The 15,608-nt window shown below is 39.7% G+C and overlaps 1 protein-coding gene and 1 pseudogene across 1 annotated transcript; one reads left to right on the top strand and one right to left on the bottom strand.

The window, feature by feature from the left end:
* Window positions 1–4,313: 4,313 nt before the first annotated feature.
* On the bottom strand, window positions 4,314–4,887 carry LOC149314161 (olfactory receptor 5F1-like; annotated as a pseudogene).
* A 9,089-nt stretch (window positions 4,888–13,976) lies between these two features.
* Window positions 13,977–14,927, top strand: LOC149314162 (olfactory receptor 5D18-like). The gene has a single exon (XM_089523069.1). The coding sequence runs from the start codon at window positions 13,977–13,979 to the stop codon at window positions 14,925–14,927; it is 951 nt and encodes a 316-aa protein (XP_089379195.1).
* Window positions 14,928–15,608: the final 681 nt, after the last annotated feature.

The following is a 15,608-nucleotide window of genomic DNA, read 5'->3' on the forward strand; positions in this document are numbered from 1 at the left end:
AGTGGGAGCACTTACCTGTGGTAACCCTCTGTTTGCTAATTTGAGAGACTTGATCTCAGAGGAATACAAGGAAGCAGCAGTTTATCATGTCTCCATATTGTTGGACCAGTTAGAATGTAGAACGAGAGGCAACCTTTGGATTATCAATGGTCACAATTTTATTCATTAGACTTGAAAGCAAGAGAACATATCTCAAAAACAGATATGGAACTTTAAACATCGTTTTAAAATAATCTCCAGCTCCCAGGGTGATTTTACTTTGATAAAAAATGAATTCCAATATAACTTAGCCATTCAATTTAGCTCAATAAGTTCATTATATAGAACAGACACCTTTCCATCCTTCTCTCCTGTTGGTAATAGAACAACTAATGCATGTCTCTTTTTGCATCAATGTAAGAAAAATAAATGTGGAATAACAGGCAATTTTTGCCTCAGATGCCATAGATAGAAGTTTCCTATCAAGTTGCTCAAACCCTTAACCATAAGCGTGCTCAAAGTTTTTATTCCTAAATCTGCATGAAGCCGCTGTTAAACTTATCCAACACGTATACAAACAGTTTAAACTGGATTACATTTTAAACTGATTAAAAGCTGAAATGACAAGAGTAAATAAAATGAAGAAACTAAATCCAGAGCCTGGAAACATTACTTTTTTAAAACTGCAAAATTCCCCAACCAGCATGACCACTGACTGTGGTTAAAGAAGTAAGCTTTATAGTACAAAAAGTAATGTCTGACATTTGGTAATGTAGGAGTTTATCACAGAGGACGAATCCCATGCAGAACTAAATTTAAACTGGAAATAACTCACATTTGCAGGTTGTTTTTCAGATAATGTTCAGGGTAACCCGAACAGAAAGTTGAAAAAAACCTGCATTTGCGAGATGTTTTTCAGATGATGTTGGCATGAAAGAAATAACGCAAATTATTTCGGATTATTTTCACATTATTTCTCTTTCATGCCAATACATCTAACAAATGGAATTTATGACATGGAGGGCAAAGTGGTAAAATCCCGTGCAGGAACAGGATTTTAAAATTTAAGTGCTGTTTATCAGGTGTGTTACCGTGAAAGAGAAATAATGCGAAAATAATCCAAACAGAAAGCTCCTTTGTACTGTCAGAATTTAGTGAAAGTACAGTGGGCCCTTGGTATACATGGGGGATCCGTTACAGACCCCCCCCCCCCGCATATGCCAAAATCCTCATATGCTCAAGTCTCATTTGTCCCCAATGGCGGCGCGCGTGCATGCGCGCCGCCATTGAGGACAAAAGTCCCTCTCCGGGTTGCCATAATCGTCCACTATTACCAGGGACAAAATGTGGAACAAATTCTAGACCAAACTGTAGGACAACTGCAGGACAAAAATCAGCCCAAAATGTAGGACATTTAAGAAAAATGGAGGACCGCCTCCCGCATCCTCACCGCCTCCGCAGTTTAAGGACCGGGGCATCTTGGAGGCCCAGAGGCCTCCAGGCTGCAGCCGGCCCTTGTACGGTGGCTGCGGAGGCGAGGAGGACGAGGCCAAGCTTTGTCCTCCTCGCTGCCGCCACCGCGAAAGAGCCGGGTGAAGCCTTGAGGCCTCTTGGCCTCCATGAGCAGCACCCAGCCCTTGAACCGCGGCAGCGGAGGAGGCGGCGGCGGCACGGCAACGGAGCAGGTAAGCAGGGAGGGGAAGAGGGAGGGAGGGAGGGTAAGTAGGTAGATAGGTAGATAGGTAGGAGGGAGGGAGGGTGGGAGGGAGGGAAAGAGGAGGGGAGGAGAGGGACTTTTGTCCCCAGTGGTGGTGCGCATGCACACACACCGCCATTGGGGACAATTTCCCCGGATTTGCCATGCACGTAAAAAGGAGCTGGTTTTAACAACTTTGCATTCGGGTTATTTTCATGTTATTTCTCTTTCTCTCTTTCATGCAAACGTTGTCTGAAAAAATCCCGCAAATGCACTTTTTTAAACTTTCTGTTTAAAATGTCATCTGAAAAACAATCCACAAATTCAGGTTGTTTTCAGTTTAAATTTAGTTTCTGCACAGGATTCGTCCCATGTGATAAACTCTGTAGTTACAGATTCGTAACCTAGAGCTAGAGATCTGTAACTGGTCTATATTCAGTAAGACTACACAATCTTATTGGAAACCTACTTAAATGCCATCCCAATCCATCTGTCCTGCTTCCATTCACAGTAAAAGGAGGATATTGTACCCTATGTGCCCCAACTGGAAACTGAATGGATATTCTTTGCCCAATAGGGTGCCTGTCTCAAGATGATCTGGGGGGAAGGGTCAGACCAGGAAATGCTACTTAATTACGCAGATATAATTAAGTAGCTAGTGTAGGATTCTAGTAATTATTTTTAAGCTTTGAGTAAAACAAAAACAAAACTCTTTGGCCCAAATGCCAATAAATACAGTGGACCCTTCCCATCCATAGGGGTTTGGTTCTCTTCCTCCCACCCCATGGATGGCCAAAATTGAAGACAATAATGGCCCCTATTATTCAATGGTCCATACGCACATGCCACCATTGAATGATATAGGGAGTGGCCATCTGCAGGTGGTCAAAGCCACAGATCACTGCAGATCACCAGCCCACCAATAGGAAGGGCCCACTGTATCATCATGGAAAAGTTTATTTTCCAGCTGTGATAGTAATATTGTGCTTCCTCTTCCAAGCTACATATACTCAAAACTTGTAGTTGTCTCTGCCTGCCTCCCAATGAGGACAGCTTAGGTTCATCAAGTGTCTTTTCTGAGACTGGACAGTTCTCCTTTTTCTAACTGGTTGCCCATGATCTTATTAGGCAAACTGAAGGAGATGTGTGGGTGCTTCAGCTTTACCACCATAAAATATGCAAAGAATCAATAGTTGCCACCACTTACTAAGTTAAAGAGCAGTAGAACTGGTATACTAAGTTATTCCAGCTTCAGCCTTGAATCACCTTGTCCCTAGCACACTTCATAAACTGGATGAGAAGACAAAGAAGACAAGTGGGGTGAGATAAAATTATTAACATAATCCAGATGTAAACAGAACTGCTGTGGCTTTTAGTTTATCTCACACGTGAATCTTTTAGGATTATATTCCCTTCCCATAAGCACCTAGAATGGGCCGGCACTAGTAACACTGCCTCTAGCATCAGGCATGGCTGCTGGGGACACCTCCAGAGAACCAAATATTGGGCTGTCTGATAAAAGTTTTGTTGATCATTATGGGCTCACATGTAAAGAAAAGTGTGGGAAATATCAACTCTGGTAAGGAGAAAAGTTGGAGAGACCCCCAACAGTAGTTCTGGAGACTATTAAAGGAGACAACAGCTGCCCAGGGTCCCAATGAGGATCAGTCCTCAGCTGGTGCAGAGATGAGTGGGTGTTCACATTCCTGCCTTGCACCATGGATCCACTACCACCATGCATCCCTTACTTACTCAGCCATTGTCATGAGTAAGAAGCCTCCTACTGCCACAATCAATGGCATGTCTCCTTTCATTCTGAGTACTGAACCTCCTTTCCTTAAATAATTTCTTACTAATTGATCCAATTTGCTGTAGTTATTGGTTTGAAAAACAATTGACCACACAGTAAATAAGTGTGAAAAATTTGTTATCAGTTTGTCTCCTCAGTACATCCTTCACCTCCTTCCTCAAACTATAAATTAGGAGACTGAATATAGGGATGATGAAATAATGAAACAAATGCTTTATAATTCTGATCCTCTGAATGTTTGGAATTTGGTTGCAGGCCAGTTCCATAAAATACAATCACAGCAATTAAGTGAGAGACACATGTAAAGAAGGCTTTTTGTCGACTCTCTGTTTAGTTCATCTTGATCACCATAAAAAAGTAAGAATAAGGGCTTAGGGGATGTGGTGGCTTAGTGGTTAAGACATCAATTCTGACGATCATAAGGTGGTATCATTAGTCCCAGATTCTGCCAACCTAGTAGTTTGAAAGCATGCAAAAGCAAGCATAAATACAGTGGACCCTTGTTATACGCTGGGGTTTGGTTCCAAGATCCCCCGTGTATAACAAAATCCGTGTATGCTCAAGTCCCATTACATATAATGACATAGCAAAATGGTGTCCCTTATAAAAAATGGAAAATCAAGGTAAATTTATACTTTTTTGGTACATTTTCAAACCGTGTATGCTTAAATCCGTGTATAAAAAATCCGTGTATAAGAAGGGACGACTGTAGGTACTACTTTGGTGGGAGGGTAACAATGCTGTCTCTTTGGCTTAGTAATGGAGATGAGCACAACCCCTGACATTACGACTAGACAGTCATGTCAAGGGGAAGCCTTTACCTTATATTTAAGAGCTTAGTGTGATCAAGAGAGAACTCAACATGTTGGCTCCAGCACAAGTGAAAACTATTGTTTCTGTTACAAATGTATCAGAGTACAAGAGCTGTACAAGAGGAGTGGGGAGTTCTCACAGAAGAAATGGTTGATCTCATTAGACTGGCAGAAAGACTAAGTGCCTATCAAAGTGGTGTGAATAACTGAGTTCAGGTAGCCAGCTGTAAATGCTCTGCCTGCCATCTTGATACACCAAGTGTGGGATATGATAGATGTACACAACAAACAGTTGCAGATGGCTATATAACGGTCATAGACCATCAGCTCGAAAAGGATGAATTCAGTACTTACAAGGGCAACAAAGAAATACATTTGGACGCAGCGTCCTGTGAATGAAATGGTTCTCCTTTCTGACAGCAAATTTTCCAAGGCCTTGGGCTGGGAGTGATGTTGGGAAGAGTAGCAAAAATCTAGGACAACCTAGAGGAAAATGAGGAAAAATGCATGGGGCTGTGAAGGTGAGGGGTCGTCCTAATCAGCAAAACCGGTCCCAGATTGCCCACCACAGTGATGATCAAGAACATTATGAAAATCCCAGGAAGATAAATTCAGACACCACACCTCTATTTGTACAGTCATCTGTGTGGTAGACATACTCTTGAGATGTTTGTGGTGAATGAATATGGACTTTTTATACTTTCAGAAGTAATAAGCAAAAATGTCTTGAGATCTTACTATATTTAGTAATGTGTAGTTCACTCTCAGTGCTTATTCACTGCTTGGTCCCCTTTGCTTGCAGATCGAAGAAGGCTATTCACTTTGCCTTGTTGACCTTTAAATATAAAATAAAATAAAGTGTAACATAAAGTCTAGGAGTATTATAATAACATACAGAAACCTGTAATTTTCCTCACATTTTTCACAGGTGATTTAACATTTACACTGAATATATGAATTCTAAAGTATATTTTATGAATAATTGATTTGTTTTTATAAAATCACTTTTATTTATTTCAGTTCCACAATAAACGTTAAACCAACAACAACAACATGTCCAAACATAACTATTTGTTTTGTTAATCAGCATCTGTTTTCTTTCCCTTTTCAGGTTAGATAATTTAAAGTGAACCTGTTGTTAATAAAAAAATACATACACTTATTGTAGTCACAGATCTATGCCTACACATCTGGGAGCAAACACTATTGCATTCAATAAAACCTGACTTCTGAGTTGGCATACATTTCCTATTACAGTGGATCCTTGTTATACGCTGGGGTTTGGTTCCAAGATCCCCCGTATATAACAAAATCCATGGATGCTCAAGTCCCATTAAATATAATAACATAGCAAAATGGTGTCCTTTATAAAAATGGAAAATCAAGGTTTCATATTTGAAATTTATGGGTTTTTTAAAAATATTTTAAAACCATGGATGCTTGAATCCATGTATAAAAAAATCCATGTATAAGAAGAGCCGACTGTACAACCCTTCTAGGTGCGGGCTTTGGAGGGTTTCTCAGCCCTACAGATGAAACCTTTGGGATACATGGAGGGACTGCAAGGAGGAAGTGAGATCACCCTCCTTCCTGATTCCAGTGAATTCTTCTGGCTAGCGCTGGATCCTATCCCTATAGAGAATAGCATTATTAAACTATTTCACTTTTGTCAGCTTCATACATTTTGGTTAGAACCTTCACTATTTTTCAGGATGAACAATGAAGGCAAGGGAAGTAGTTGTCATTTTATGATACAGTAGGCATTATTGTTATTATTATTATTATTATTATTAAAACTAGGACTCAGGGTGGCTCACAACATTAACAAACAATTCAATTTAGAAGAAGATTGGGATTTAGTAATCAAATATTGGGGGAAAGAAATAGAAAAAGAATAGCTACTGAAGCAAGTAGTGAGTGAGTGAGAGAGAAAAAGATAAACAAACAAATGAATAATTTAAGCTACATCAAGAGAATGAAGAAGCAGCTAGAAATGAGGAGACTTTTAATCATAATCAGATAAATCCAAAAACTAGAAAAAGCATGGGCTTAAACAAAGTAACCACACATGAATTAGGATAAAAAGAAGGAAAAGAAGGAAAAGAAGTTTGCCTATCAAAAAACAAAAAACAGCTATATATATACTTGTGGAGTTAACTGTTATTAAAGGTTGGACGAGAGTGTATATATCAAGCATAGTAAGTTTATATGTTATATACTACATGTTATTTCTATGTAGAGGTATGTGTAGATAGTTAATCATATCTGTATATTCATCCAAGGGATGCAGTGGCTTAGCGGTTAAGACAGCAATGTTGATGACCACAAGACCCAAGCATCGCATGATAAAATGAGCTCCCATCACTAGTCCCAGCTTCTGCCAACCTAGCAGTTCAAAAGCATGTAAAAAGTGCAAGTAGATAAATTGGTATCACTTTGGTGGGAAGGTAACAGCATTCCATGTGACCTGGAATTTAGTCATCCTGGCCATATGACCAAGGAGCTGTCTTTGACAACACTGGCTTAGTAACAGAGATTAGCACCACCCCCTTACCTTTATATTCAACCAAACCAGCATTGTTTTAAGCAGACTGTAGTGGGAGAGATTTGTTTTCCCAAAAATGCTGCAGACAGAAAAGTAGATCTAGAGGCATTCTTTCCATTTGCGTATGCAGGGCTTTATGGCAGCATACATAAACACCACGAGTACAGTGTGACTCTCCATGTGCATGTTACAAGCAAATCAATGTGATCTCTTATCAGTGTAAATTTTCTCCCAAGACATATATGTGCTTTTTCCTGTTCTAATCTAGATCACTACTCTCTCATTGTCTCTCTGTGTGTAAATACACAAGAGAGAGAGAGACAGAGAAGAAGAAGAAGAAGAAGAAGAAGAAGAAGAAGAAGAAGAAGAAGAAGAAGAAGAAGAGAGAATGTGTAAGTACATTACACACAGATATCCCACTTTGATTCAGAGCATGACTGTACCATTGTGTATATGGGTTTCCCTGTTAGTTTTACCAAGAAATGGGGGAGCTGGCTGTATAATTATTCCATCTGCACTTCACAGGGCACACAGAACTGCAGTTCAAATTGTCCACTCAGAATGAGGATTTCCCTCCTATTTATTACAAAAGAATCAGCATGGGTTTAAAGAGTGCAGAAGTCACTTAAGCTGCTAGAATTTCACCAGAATTCATGGACAGATTTCCCATTATGCTTCATTGTTGTTATTCTCCTCTCATGTACACACTGCTCTCACAAACCCAGTTTTAGATACATACTACGGAAACATACAAGAGAAAGAATAAGAAAATTCACCTGACCAGCTGCAATCATAAATTAGCCTTCTGAATGACAATAAAATAAAATAAAATAAAAAATCAGTGAACAGCAGAAGTGTTTTGCACCACCACCAGAATATCTTTTCTGTTTTAAAGATATTTAATGAGTACTTCTCTTTTCAAGATAGTAAATACTTGAGGAGCCCTAGAAGGTGAAGATCTTATTCATGCCCAGGGTGCACTATTTTAATTGACATTTAAAGAACTACTTCTTTCTTCTATTCCTTTTATGAGTACAGTATTCATGACAGAGCATTGCATACTAATTTGAGATATATCATCTCCTGAGGAATAGAAAAAAAATGAATAGAAACTCAGAGTTTGACTGTTACCTAATTATTGGCCAAAATGAAGACTATTGTCAGGATCTGAGTTCCCATCAGTTCCTGCCATGCTTGTTTGTCATTTATTGTCTCCAGCACAAAGTAAAACTAGTGCATTAACCACAGTAGTATCTTAATAGGATCGTTTGATGAGTGGAAGATCTTCACAGAAAAAATAGTTCATTTCATTGAACTGGCAGAAAGACAAAGTGCCTACCAAAGTAATATAAATAATGGAGTTGAAGAAGCCAGCTGTAAATGTTCCACCTGCCATCTTGATACATTGGGTATGGGACATGATGGATGTATACAGCAAAGGGCTGCAGATGGCCACATAGCCATGTGCCGTATTCCCCTAAAAGAAGTGCTTTGTGCTCACAAGAACAACTAGGAAATGTATCAGGATAAGGTACCATTGGAAAGGATTGTTTTCTTCAGCATGAAATAATTCCACATGATAAGGATCTAGGAATGTCAAAGTACTAAGGAAAAAAGTACATGGGATATGAAGGTAAATGTTGCTTTTGTTAACAAAATCAACTCTAGGTATCTCACTACACCGCAGCAAGAATATAGATCATGAAGGATAGCTTGAATGTACCTCACAAATTCTTGGAAAATTAAATAAATTTGAAAGTCTTCTCTGTACTTCTTCTCTGTCTGTTGGAATTGCAATTCAAATAGATGACACAGACACATATCATACGGGAACAGAGCAAACCCATTATCTTTGTTTTAAATAACTGTTTTATTTTTATTGTAATGTATAGTCTAAAAAGACAAAAATATTAACTAAAATACACAAGAAAGATGGGGCTTGCATTTTGGTGGTACATATCTTCCAAGATTTCCAAGACTGAAAATGGGGACATGTGTCCTAGAATCATAGAATCATAGAGTTGGAAGAGACCGCAAGGGCCATCCAGTCCAACCCCCTGCCATGCAGGAAATCACAACCAAAGCTTCCCTGATAGATGGCCATCCAGCCTCTGTTTAAAGACCTCCAAGGAGGGAGATTCCACTACACTCCGAGGGAGTGTGTTCCACTGTCGGACAGCCCTTACTGTCAGGAAGTTCCTCCTAATGTTGAGGTGGAATCTCTTTTCCTGGAGCTTGCATCCATTGTTCCGGGTCCTGTTCTCTGGAGCAGCAGAAAACAAGCTTGCTCCCTCCTCAATATGACATCCCTTCAAATATTTAAACAGGGCTATCATATCACCTCTTAACCTTCTCTTCCCCAGGCTAAATATCCCCAGCTCCCAAAGTCCTTCCTCAAAGGGCATGGCTTCCAGACCCTTCATCATTTTAGTCGCTCTCCTTTGGACATGCTCCAGTTTCTCCACATCCTTTTTAAACTGAGGTGCCCAGAATTGGATGCAATATTCCAGGTGGGGCCTGACCAGAGCAGAATAGAGTGGCACTATTACTTCCCTTGATCTAGACACTATACTTTTATTGATGCAGCCTAAAATTGCATTGGCCTTGTTCGTTGCTGCATCGCACTGTTGATTCATATTCAACTTGTGGTCTACTTGGACTCCTAGATCCCTTTCACATGTAATTTTGTTCAGCCAGGTGACACCCATCCTATATCTGTGAATTTCATTTTTCCGTCCTAAGACAAACTAGGCTGCAGCAGATTGCATTTTCCAGAGGCTGTTAGGAAGGGAAAGATTCTGTCCCCTCCTCTCCTATCCCTCCTGCTGGCTGCAAACTACTTTTAAATTTTGTAATTGAAGTCTGTGGGCATAAAGGGGGTAAGTGAGATGAGTGAACAGAATCTGGGACATTTTCAAAGCAGTTGCGAAAGAGAGATGGCTCAGGATTACCGCATATACATGACTATAAGTCAATATCATGTATAAGTCAAGGGCGGGTTTGGGGCCCAAAATTAGGGATTTTGATATGAACTGTGGATAAGTCAAGGGTATCCCTTCCTCCTCCTCCACAGCATGACTGTCTCCTCAGAGGACACCCAGGCTGAGGAAGTGGAAGGGAAACAAACATTTCCCTCCCAAGCCTTTCCTCAGCCCAGCTATTCCTTTGGGAGACAGCCAAGCTACAAAGAAGCTCAAGAGTCAAGCCTATTACTTTATTGCCGTGTGTATAAGTTGACCCAGGTTTTGGGGGTCAATTTTTATAGCTGAGTATATATGATAAGTAGGACTGTCCCTACCAAATTAGGACAGTTGGGGGATATGGTAGCACTCTTACAAATCAACTGTTATAATTACTGATGTCATTGAGCATAAATATTAATTTCTATTAATATACACACACATATAAATATGATGAACTGGATATACCAAGTGTACATTTTAATCAAACCTCATTTTGAAATAATATATTTCCCCACAAGGTTTGGAACTCCACATATATATATTCCATTCTGAGCAGCCAGAAAAGTCTGCTATATCCTTTCAATAAGCTCTATTTATATGCAGATAAAATTACAGCTTAGCATTTGACTGATTGTGGATGATCTCCTAGGCAAGAATTCTGTAAAGTTCTTTTTCTCCCTGTAACATGTAGATGCTATCTCATATTACCATATAATATGCTGTTATGCAAGTGGAATTAGAAACCTTGTACAATGTACAGAGATTCCTGAATCATGGGCATATTTGAGCAGGAGTATTTCTTCTAGGAAGCAGGGTCAGCGCAAATCATTTCACTGTCTGAAGAAAAGGACAGGATGCTGCCTCATCCATTTCCATTTCTTAAGGCAGACTGGCAGTTGAATCTTACTTCCACCATAAGGACAGGACAGATTTTTCCACCCCACAGGAAGCCAACAGGCTAATTTAGGGACCTCAAGACAGAGACATGACTTTCTTTTCCAACATCTTACTCCCAAGCTATTACCCTATCATCTGCTTCCTGAAGTAATTTCGTCATGCTGCCACATAATGAGACGAGTCCACTTTGAAAGGACATTGTGGCAAATTTGCTCAGTTTGGACTGCCTGAATTAGGAAACTCTCTGGGAGAGCTCATCAATGCTAGAAACTATGATCCCTTCTCTGCTTAGTTTACGTTGTTGTTGTTTGCCTTCAAGTCATTTCCGACTTATAGTGACCCTTCAGTGACACTATTAGCGGGTTATCTTGGCAAGATTTGTTCACAGCTAGCTGCCAAAAAAATAATGGACAAGATTAATTTAGGCACCTGCCTGAGCACATTAATCCTGTCAGCACTTTCGTATCCTATTTTATAGAAACAGGACCATACATCACATATTTGTATTCATATCAGCAGGATCATCAAAAGCTAGAGACAGTCAGCTTTCAAGTCTGTGAAAACCATTCATGTATCTGGGCTTTGATGTTGGCAAGGGCCAGACATGTGTCTAGTGGCAGTCTTATATAAAGCCCCAGCCTGAGCATAGAGGCACAGGTTTTTCTTGCTGGACAATCTGTCTAGCCTGAGGTAGATCTGGTCAATATCCTATGGAAAAGAACTTTGTCAGTATTTTGCTATAGCTTCCATAAGAATTGTAATTTTGTTAAACTTGCATTTTGCTATATGAACATAGGAGATTTACTTGCATAACAACTATGTAGTGGTATGAATACTTGTGTTTAATAATGTTATTTACAATGTTGTATTTTTCTTTTTCCAATAGATTTTATATGCCGAAGCCTTGATAAGCAGAACTATATATTTTGGTTGAGAAGTGTTCCTGGTACTATAAATTTGTGTATCTATCGTCTGGTGCAGAAATTGTTCCAGAAATGATTCTTAATGGAAAGGGAGACCTTGCTTGGGCAATTAATGATAGCCAATGTACTGACAGCAAGCGTTCTGCACGATGGCACAATCTGCCACAGCAGTACCTCAAACACACCATACTTCTAAGTACCACAAAAGTACCAGACCATCAAACCTTTGATTAACTTTCCCGTTCAGCTAATATGGCAGGAAACATTCCTTGTTATACTGCTTCACTCACTGAGAGTTGAATCTGCCTCATGCTTTCCTGATGGCACCCTTTCCCCCTCTGTTCCTCATACTGTAAACAAGGGAGTTTGACAGGGGGATGGTAAATGAATAAAGGACTTTTCCTGACCCAGGTACTAGTTTGATCTAAGTCTTGAACACATGAAGAGGTAGCTCTCATTGAACATTGCAACATGCTAAGTACGATGCAGAGGTTGAGAAGGCTTTGTGCCTCCCCATGATGGTGTGGATCTTCAATCCAATGGCAAGGACTGACAAGTAGGATGCTATCTAACTCTGTATGATAAATGGACTGGCTATGATGTTGAACCTCACAATTGAAGTATCTCATTGAAATATGTGCTTGAGCAGGCCAGAGTTAGGAGCTGGCGTCCATCACAGAAGAAATGGTTGATCCTGTGAAAATGACCAAGTGGCAGGCAAAATATCAAGCTGGTGTGTATAGCTCAGTTAGCCCCATCAATAATGTATGCCCCAGTGACTAGCCCCATGCAGATCTTCTGTAACATGACACATGTACAGTTGAGGGTTACAAACTGTAACAGAATGGTCATAAACAGATCATAAGATGGTGGCAGTGTGTGTGTGTGTGTTAGCCATTACATCGGTCTGGGGCCCGGGGAAACTTGGTTGGGCACATGAATTTCTAAAAAGGTAACTAGTTATCAAATTTACCTAAGCACTTTCTTAGCCTAGTGTTGGCAAACACCTTGCCAAAGTCCTGAACCTAGACAGATTTTTCACATTCTTTTTTTAAAGTCAACATGTATCATGATCCTATTATGTCTATGATGTTTTTCACAATGTTTGTTTTCCCCAAGGCAGAGAACTCTCCAAACACTTAGCAGATAAAATCCCAAAGGCCACAGAAGTGAAAGAAAAGGCAGTCCTTTTCACACACTCTAGTAAGATTTGCTTCCAGACTCAAGGAAGAGTGTCCTTGGCATTCTTCTGGTTGATGTTGTTGTTGTTGCTGTCCTCCACTGGTTACAGATGGTTGTAGATGGATGTTCTGCTGTTTCACAGATTTAGAAGAACAGGTAAGAAGAGCAGAACATGTTGGGCCTGGGAAATATTGTCTACTGTAAAGAAAGCAAGGGCTTTTGACAGAAACAGAAAGCTTGGCGAAAAACCAAAACCAAAACCAAAATGTTGTACACAAAATCACAGAGACAGAATGGTGTGCAGATATATTATTTAATGTAGGCAGCTCAATGTAGAAAGAAACTTCTAGTCTGCATATAATTAAAATTCAAAACCATCTCCTGCCTGTTTATACCCAGGGCTGTGGATCAGTTGTACACCCAGAGTGAGTCCTGCTAGCGCTAGTACACTTGGTAAGTCTTCCAAACCTTTAAGAACAAGTTGACTCTGAGGTACACATTTTCTGGTATGAACAGTTTCATATTATATGACTGCAACTATGTGTGTTCGTGATATTATTTGTCCACATCATTCTCACCAAGTACAGTGGGCCCTTGGTATTCATTGGGGTTTGGTTCCAGAATATTTCCCTCTGTGGTTACCAAAATCTGTAGATGCTCAGGTCCCATTAAATAAAAAGGTGTAGTAAAATCATGTCCCTTATAAAAATGACAAAAACAAGATTGGCTTTTTGGAATTAATATATTTTTAAAAACATTTTCAAGCCATGGATGGTTGAATCCATGGATAATGACTCCATGGATTTGAAAGTCCAAAGTATACAGAGTTTAAAAATTATTCTTTTGGACTACAACTTCCATAGTCTCCCACTGGAATGCTGACTGGGGGAAAATCAAGAAACTGCAGTCCACAAATAATGGACCACATTTAAACTCTGCCAATACATCAGGAAAAATATCGGGGGATATGAAGTTTCTGTGATGGGAAACCATTTTCTTCATACACATCCATCAAATATTTCTGTGTATTTTTTAATTAATGTATGGTTCATTTGGAAGCAAAAGCAACAAGAAAAAAATTGAAAAATTTTAAAAAATCTGTTCTGTACTATTTTATAGACAGGATCATATTCATGGACTGAGAGAAGTGCTCTTGAAAATCTAAAAGGATGGAGAAAGGAAATTACACTCCAGTGACTGAGTTCATCCTCCTGGGCTTCTCAGACCACCCAAAACTGCAGACCATCCTCTTTGTGGTGTTCCTCATGATTTATGTCACAACCTTGTTGGGAAATCTTGGAATCATTCTGTTGATCAGGCTCGAATCTCGACTCCACACCCCAATGTACTTCTTCCTCAGCCACCTGTCCTTTGTTGACATTTGCTATACTTCATCCATCACACCCAAATTACTCAGTAACATCATCTTGGAAGCAAGAGAAATTTCTTTCCCAGCTTGTGCAGCACAGATGTACCTATTTGTTGCTTTTGTGGTGGCTGAATCTTTTCTCTTGGCTGTGATGGCCTATGACCGATATGTGGCTATTTCTAATCCATTATTGTATACAGCAGTTATGTCTAGAATGCGATGCATCCACTTGGTAGCTGGTTCTTACATGTGGGGCCATGTCTGTGCACTGGTCCACACCCATTTTGCTTTTAGGCATGATTTCTGTGGGCCAAATACCATCCAACACTTCTTTTGTGACATTTCACCAGTGCTAGATCTTTCTTGCTCTGATACTTACATCAGCAAAAGGCTGCTTTTTGTTTTGGCCACCTTTGTGGAAACTAGCACCATGACAATCATTGTCATGTCTTACATTTTCATTATTGTATGTGTATCCAGGATCCAGACAAGCAAGGCAAAGTACAAAGCCATCTCCACTTGTGCCTCTCACTTCACAGCCTTTACCATATTCCATTCTACTATTCTATTCATATACTGCCAGCCTACTGCTGCAAGCCATTCAGGAGATACACACAGAATTGCATCAGTATTCTACACAATGGTGACACCCATGCTAAACCCTCTGATCTACAGTTTGAGAAACAAGGAGGTGAAGTCTGCCCTCAAAAGGCTCATGGATAGAAAGGGTTTTTTCTTAGTCAGCATTTAAAATGTGAAGGGGTGTAGGAAGACAACTTTCACAGATGGTACAGAGACAAAAATCGTGGGTAGGTTGGAAGGCTTTGGGAGCCCATTGAAGTGGACTTATGCGCCTGATTGAAGAATTATATTAGAAATGCTTTTATAAACTGTTTGTGGTCATGATTATGGGTGAGACTAGATGTTGACTTGGGGTCTCAATAGAAGCTAGAATTCAGCTTTTGCAAAGACTAATGTCAGAGTGAGCAATTCATGCATAAGATTGTTTTGAGAACATTGTGCTTCTTGATAAGGTTGAATATCCCAAACAGAAGACTTTGAGGTTTCTGTTTTATAAACAATGTCACAATGAACTAGAACAATTTCTGCTATTTCAAAATGCATAGACATGTTCATCTGCTAATGCCATAGAATGTATGTATTAACATAGGTGATTTGCAATCAGGGTGTGGGGTATGAGTTTGGAGGTCTGGTTTTCCTGTATTGTGCTTGTATATAAAACCTGCTGTAAAGAATGTTTGTGGTCTCTCTTGCACCTTTCGATGCAGGAATAAAACTGTGCCTTCTGTAACAGTGGGTCAGCTTGGTTGTTTATCCTAGTCAGTAGTTTCTGCTACACTATAACAATACAAGAAGTTACTGTGGGGGAAAAATTCTTAAGTAATGGAAAAAATACCAGCCAATTCATGCA

This window comes from Sceloporus occidentalis, unplaced genomic scaffold (genome assembly GCF_023333645.1).
Source record: "Sceloporus occidentalis isolate IW3139 unplaced genomic scaffold, rSceOcc1.0.p SCAF_4, whole genome shotgun sequence".
Classification (NCBI taxonomy): domain Eukaryota; kingdom Metazoa; phylum Chordata; class Lepidosauria; order Squamata; family Phrynosomatidae; genus Sceloporus; species Sceloporus occidentalis.

Bases quoted from the DNA above. Each gene is read 5' to 3' on its own strand.
- LOC149314162 (XM_089523069.1), top strand. From the start codon at position 13,977: ATGGAGAAAGGAAATTACACTCCAGTGACTGAGTTCATCCTCCTGGGC.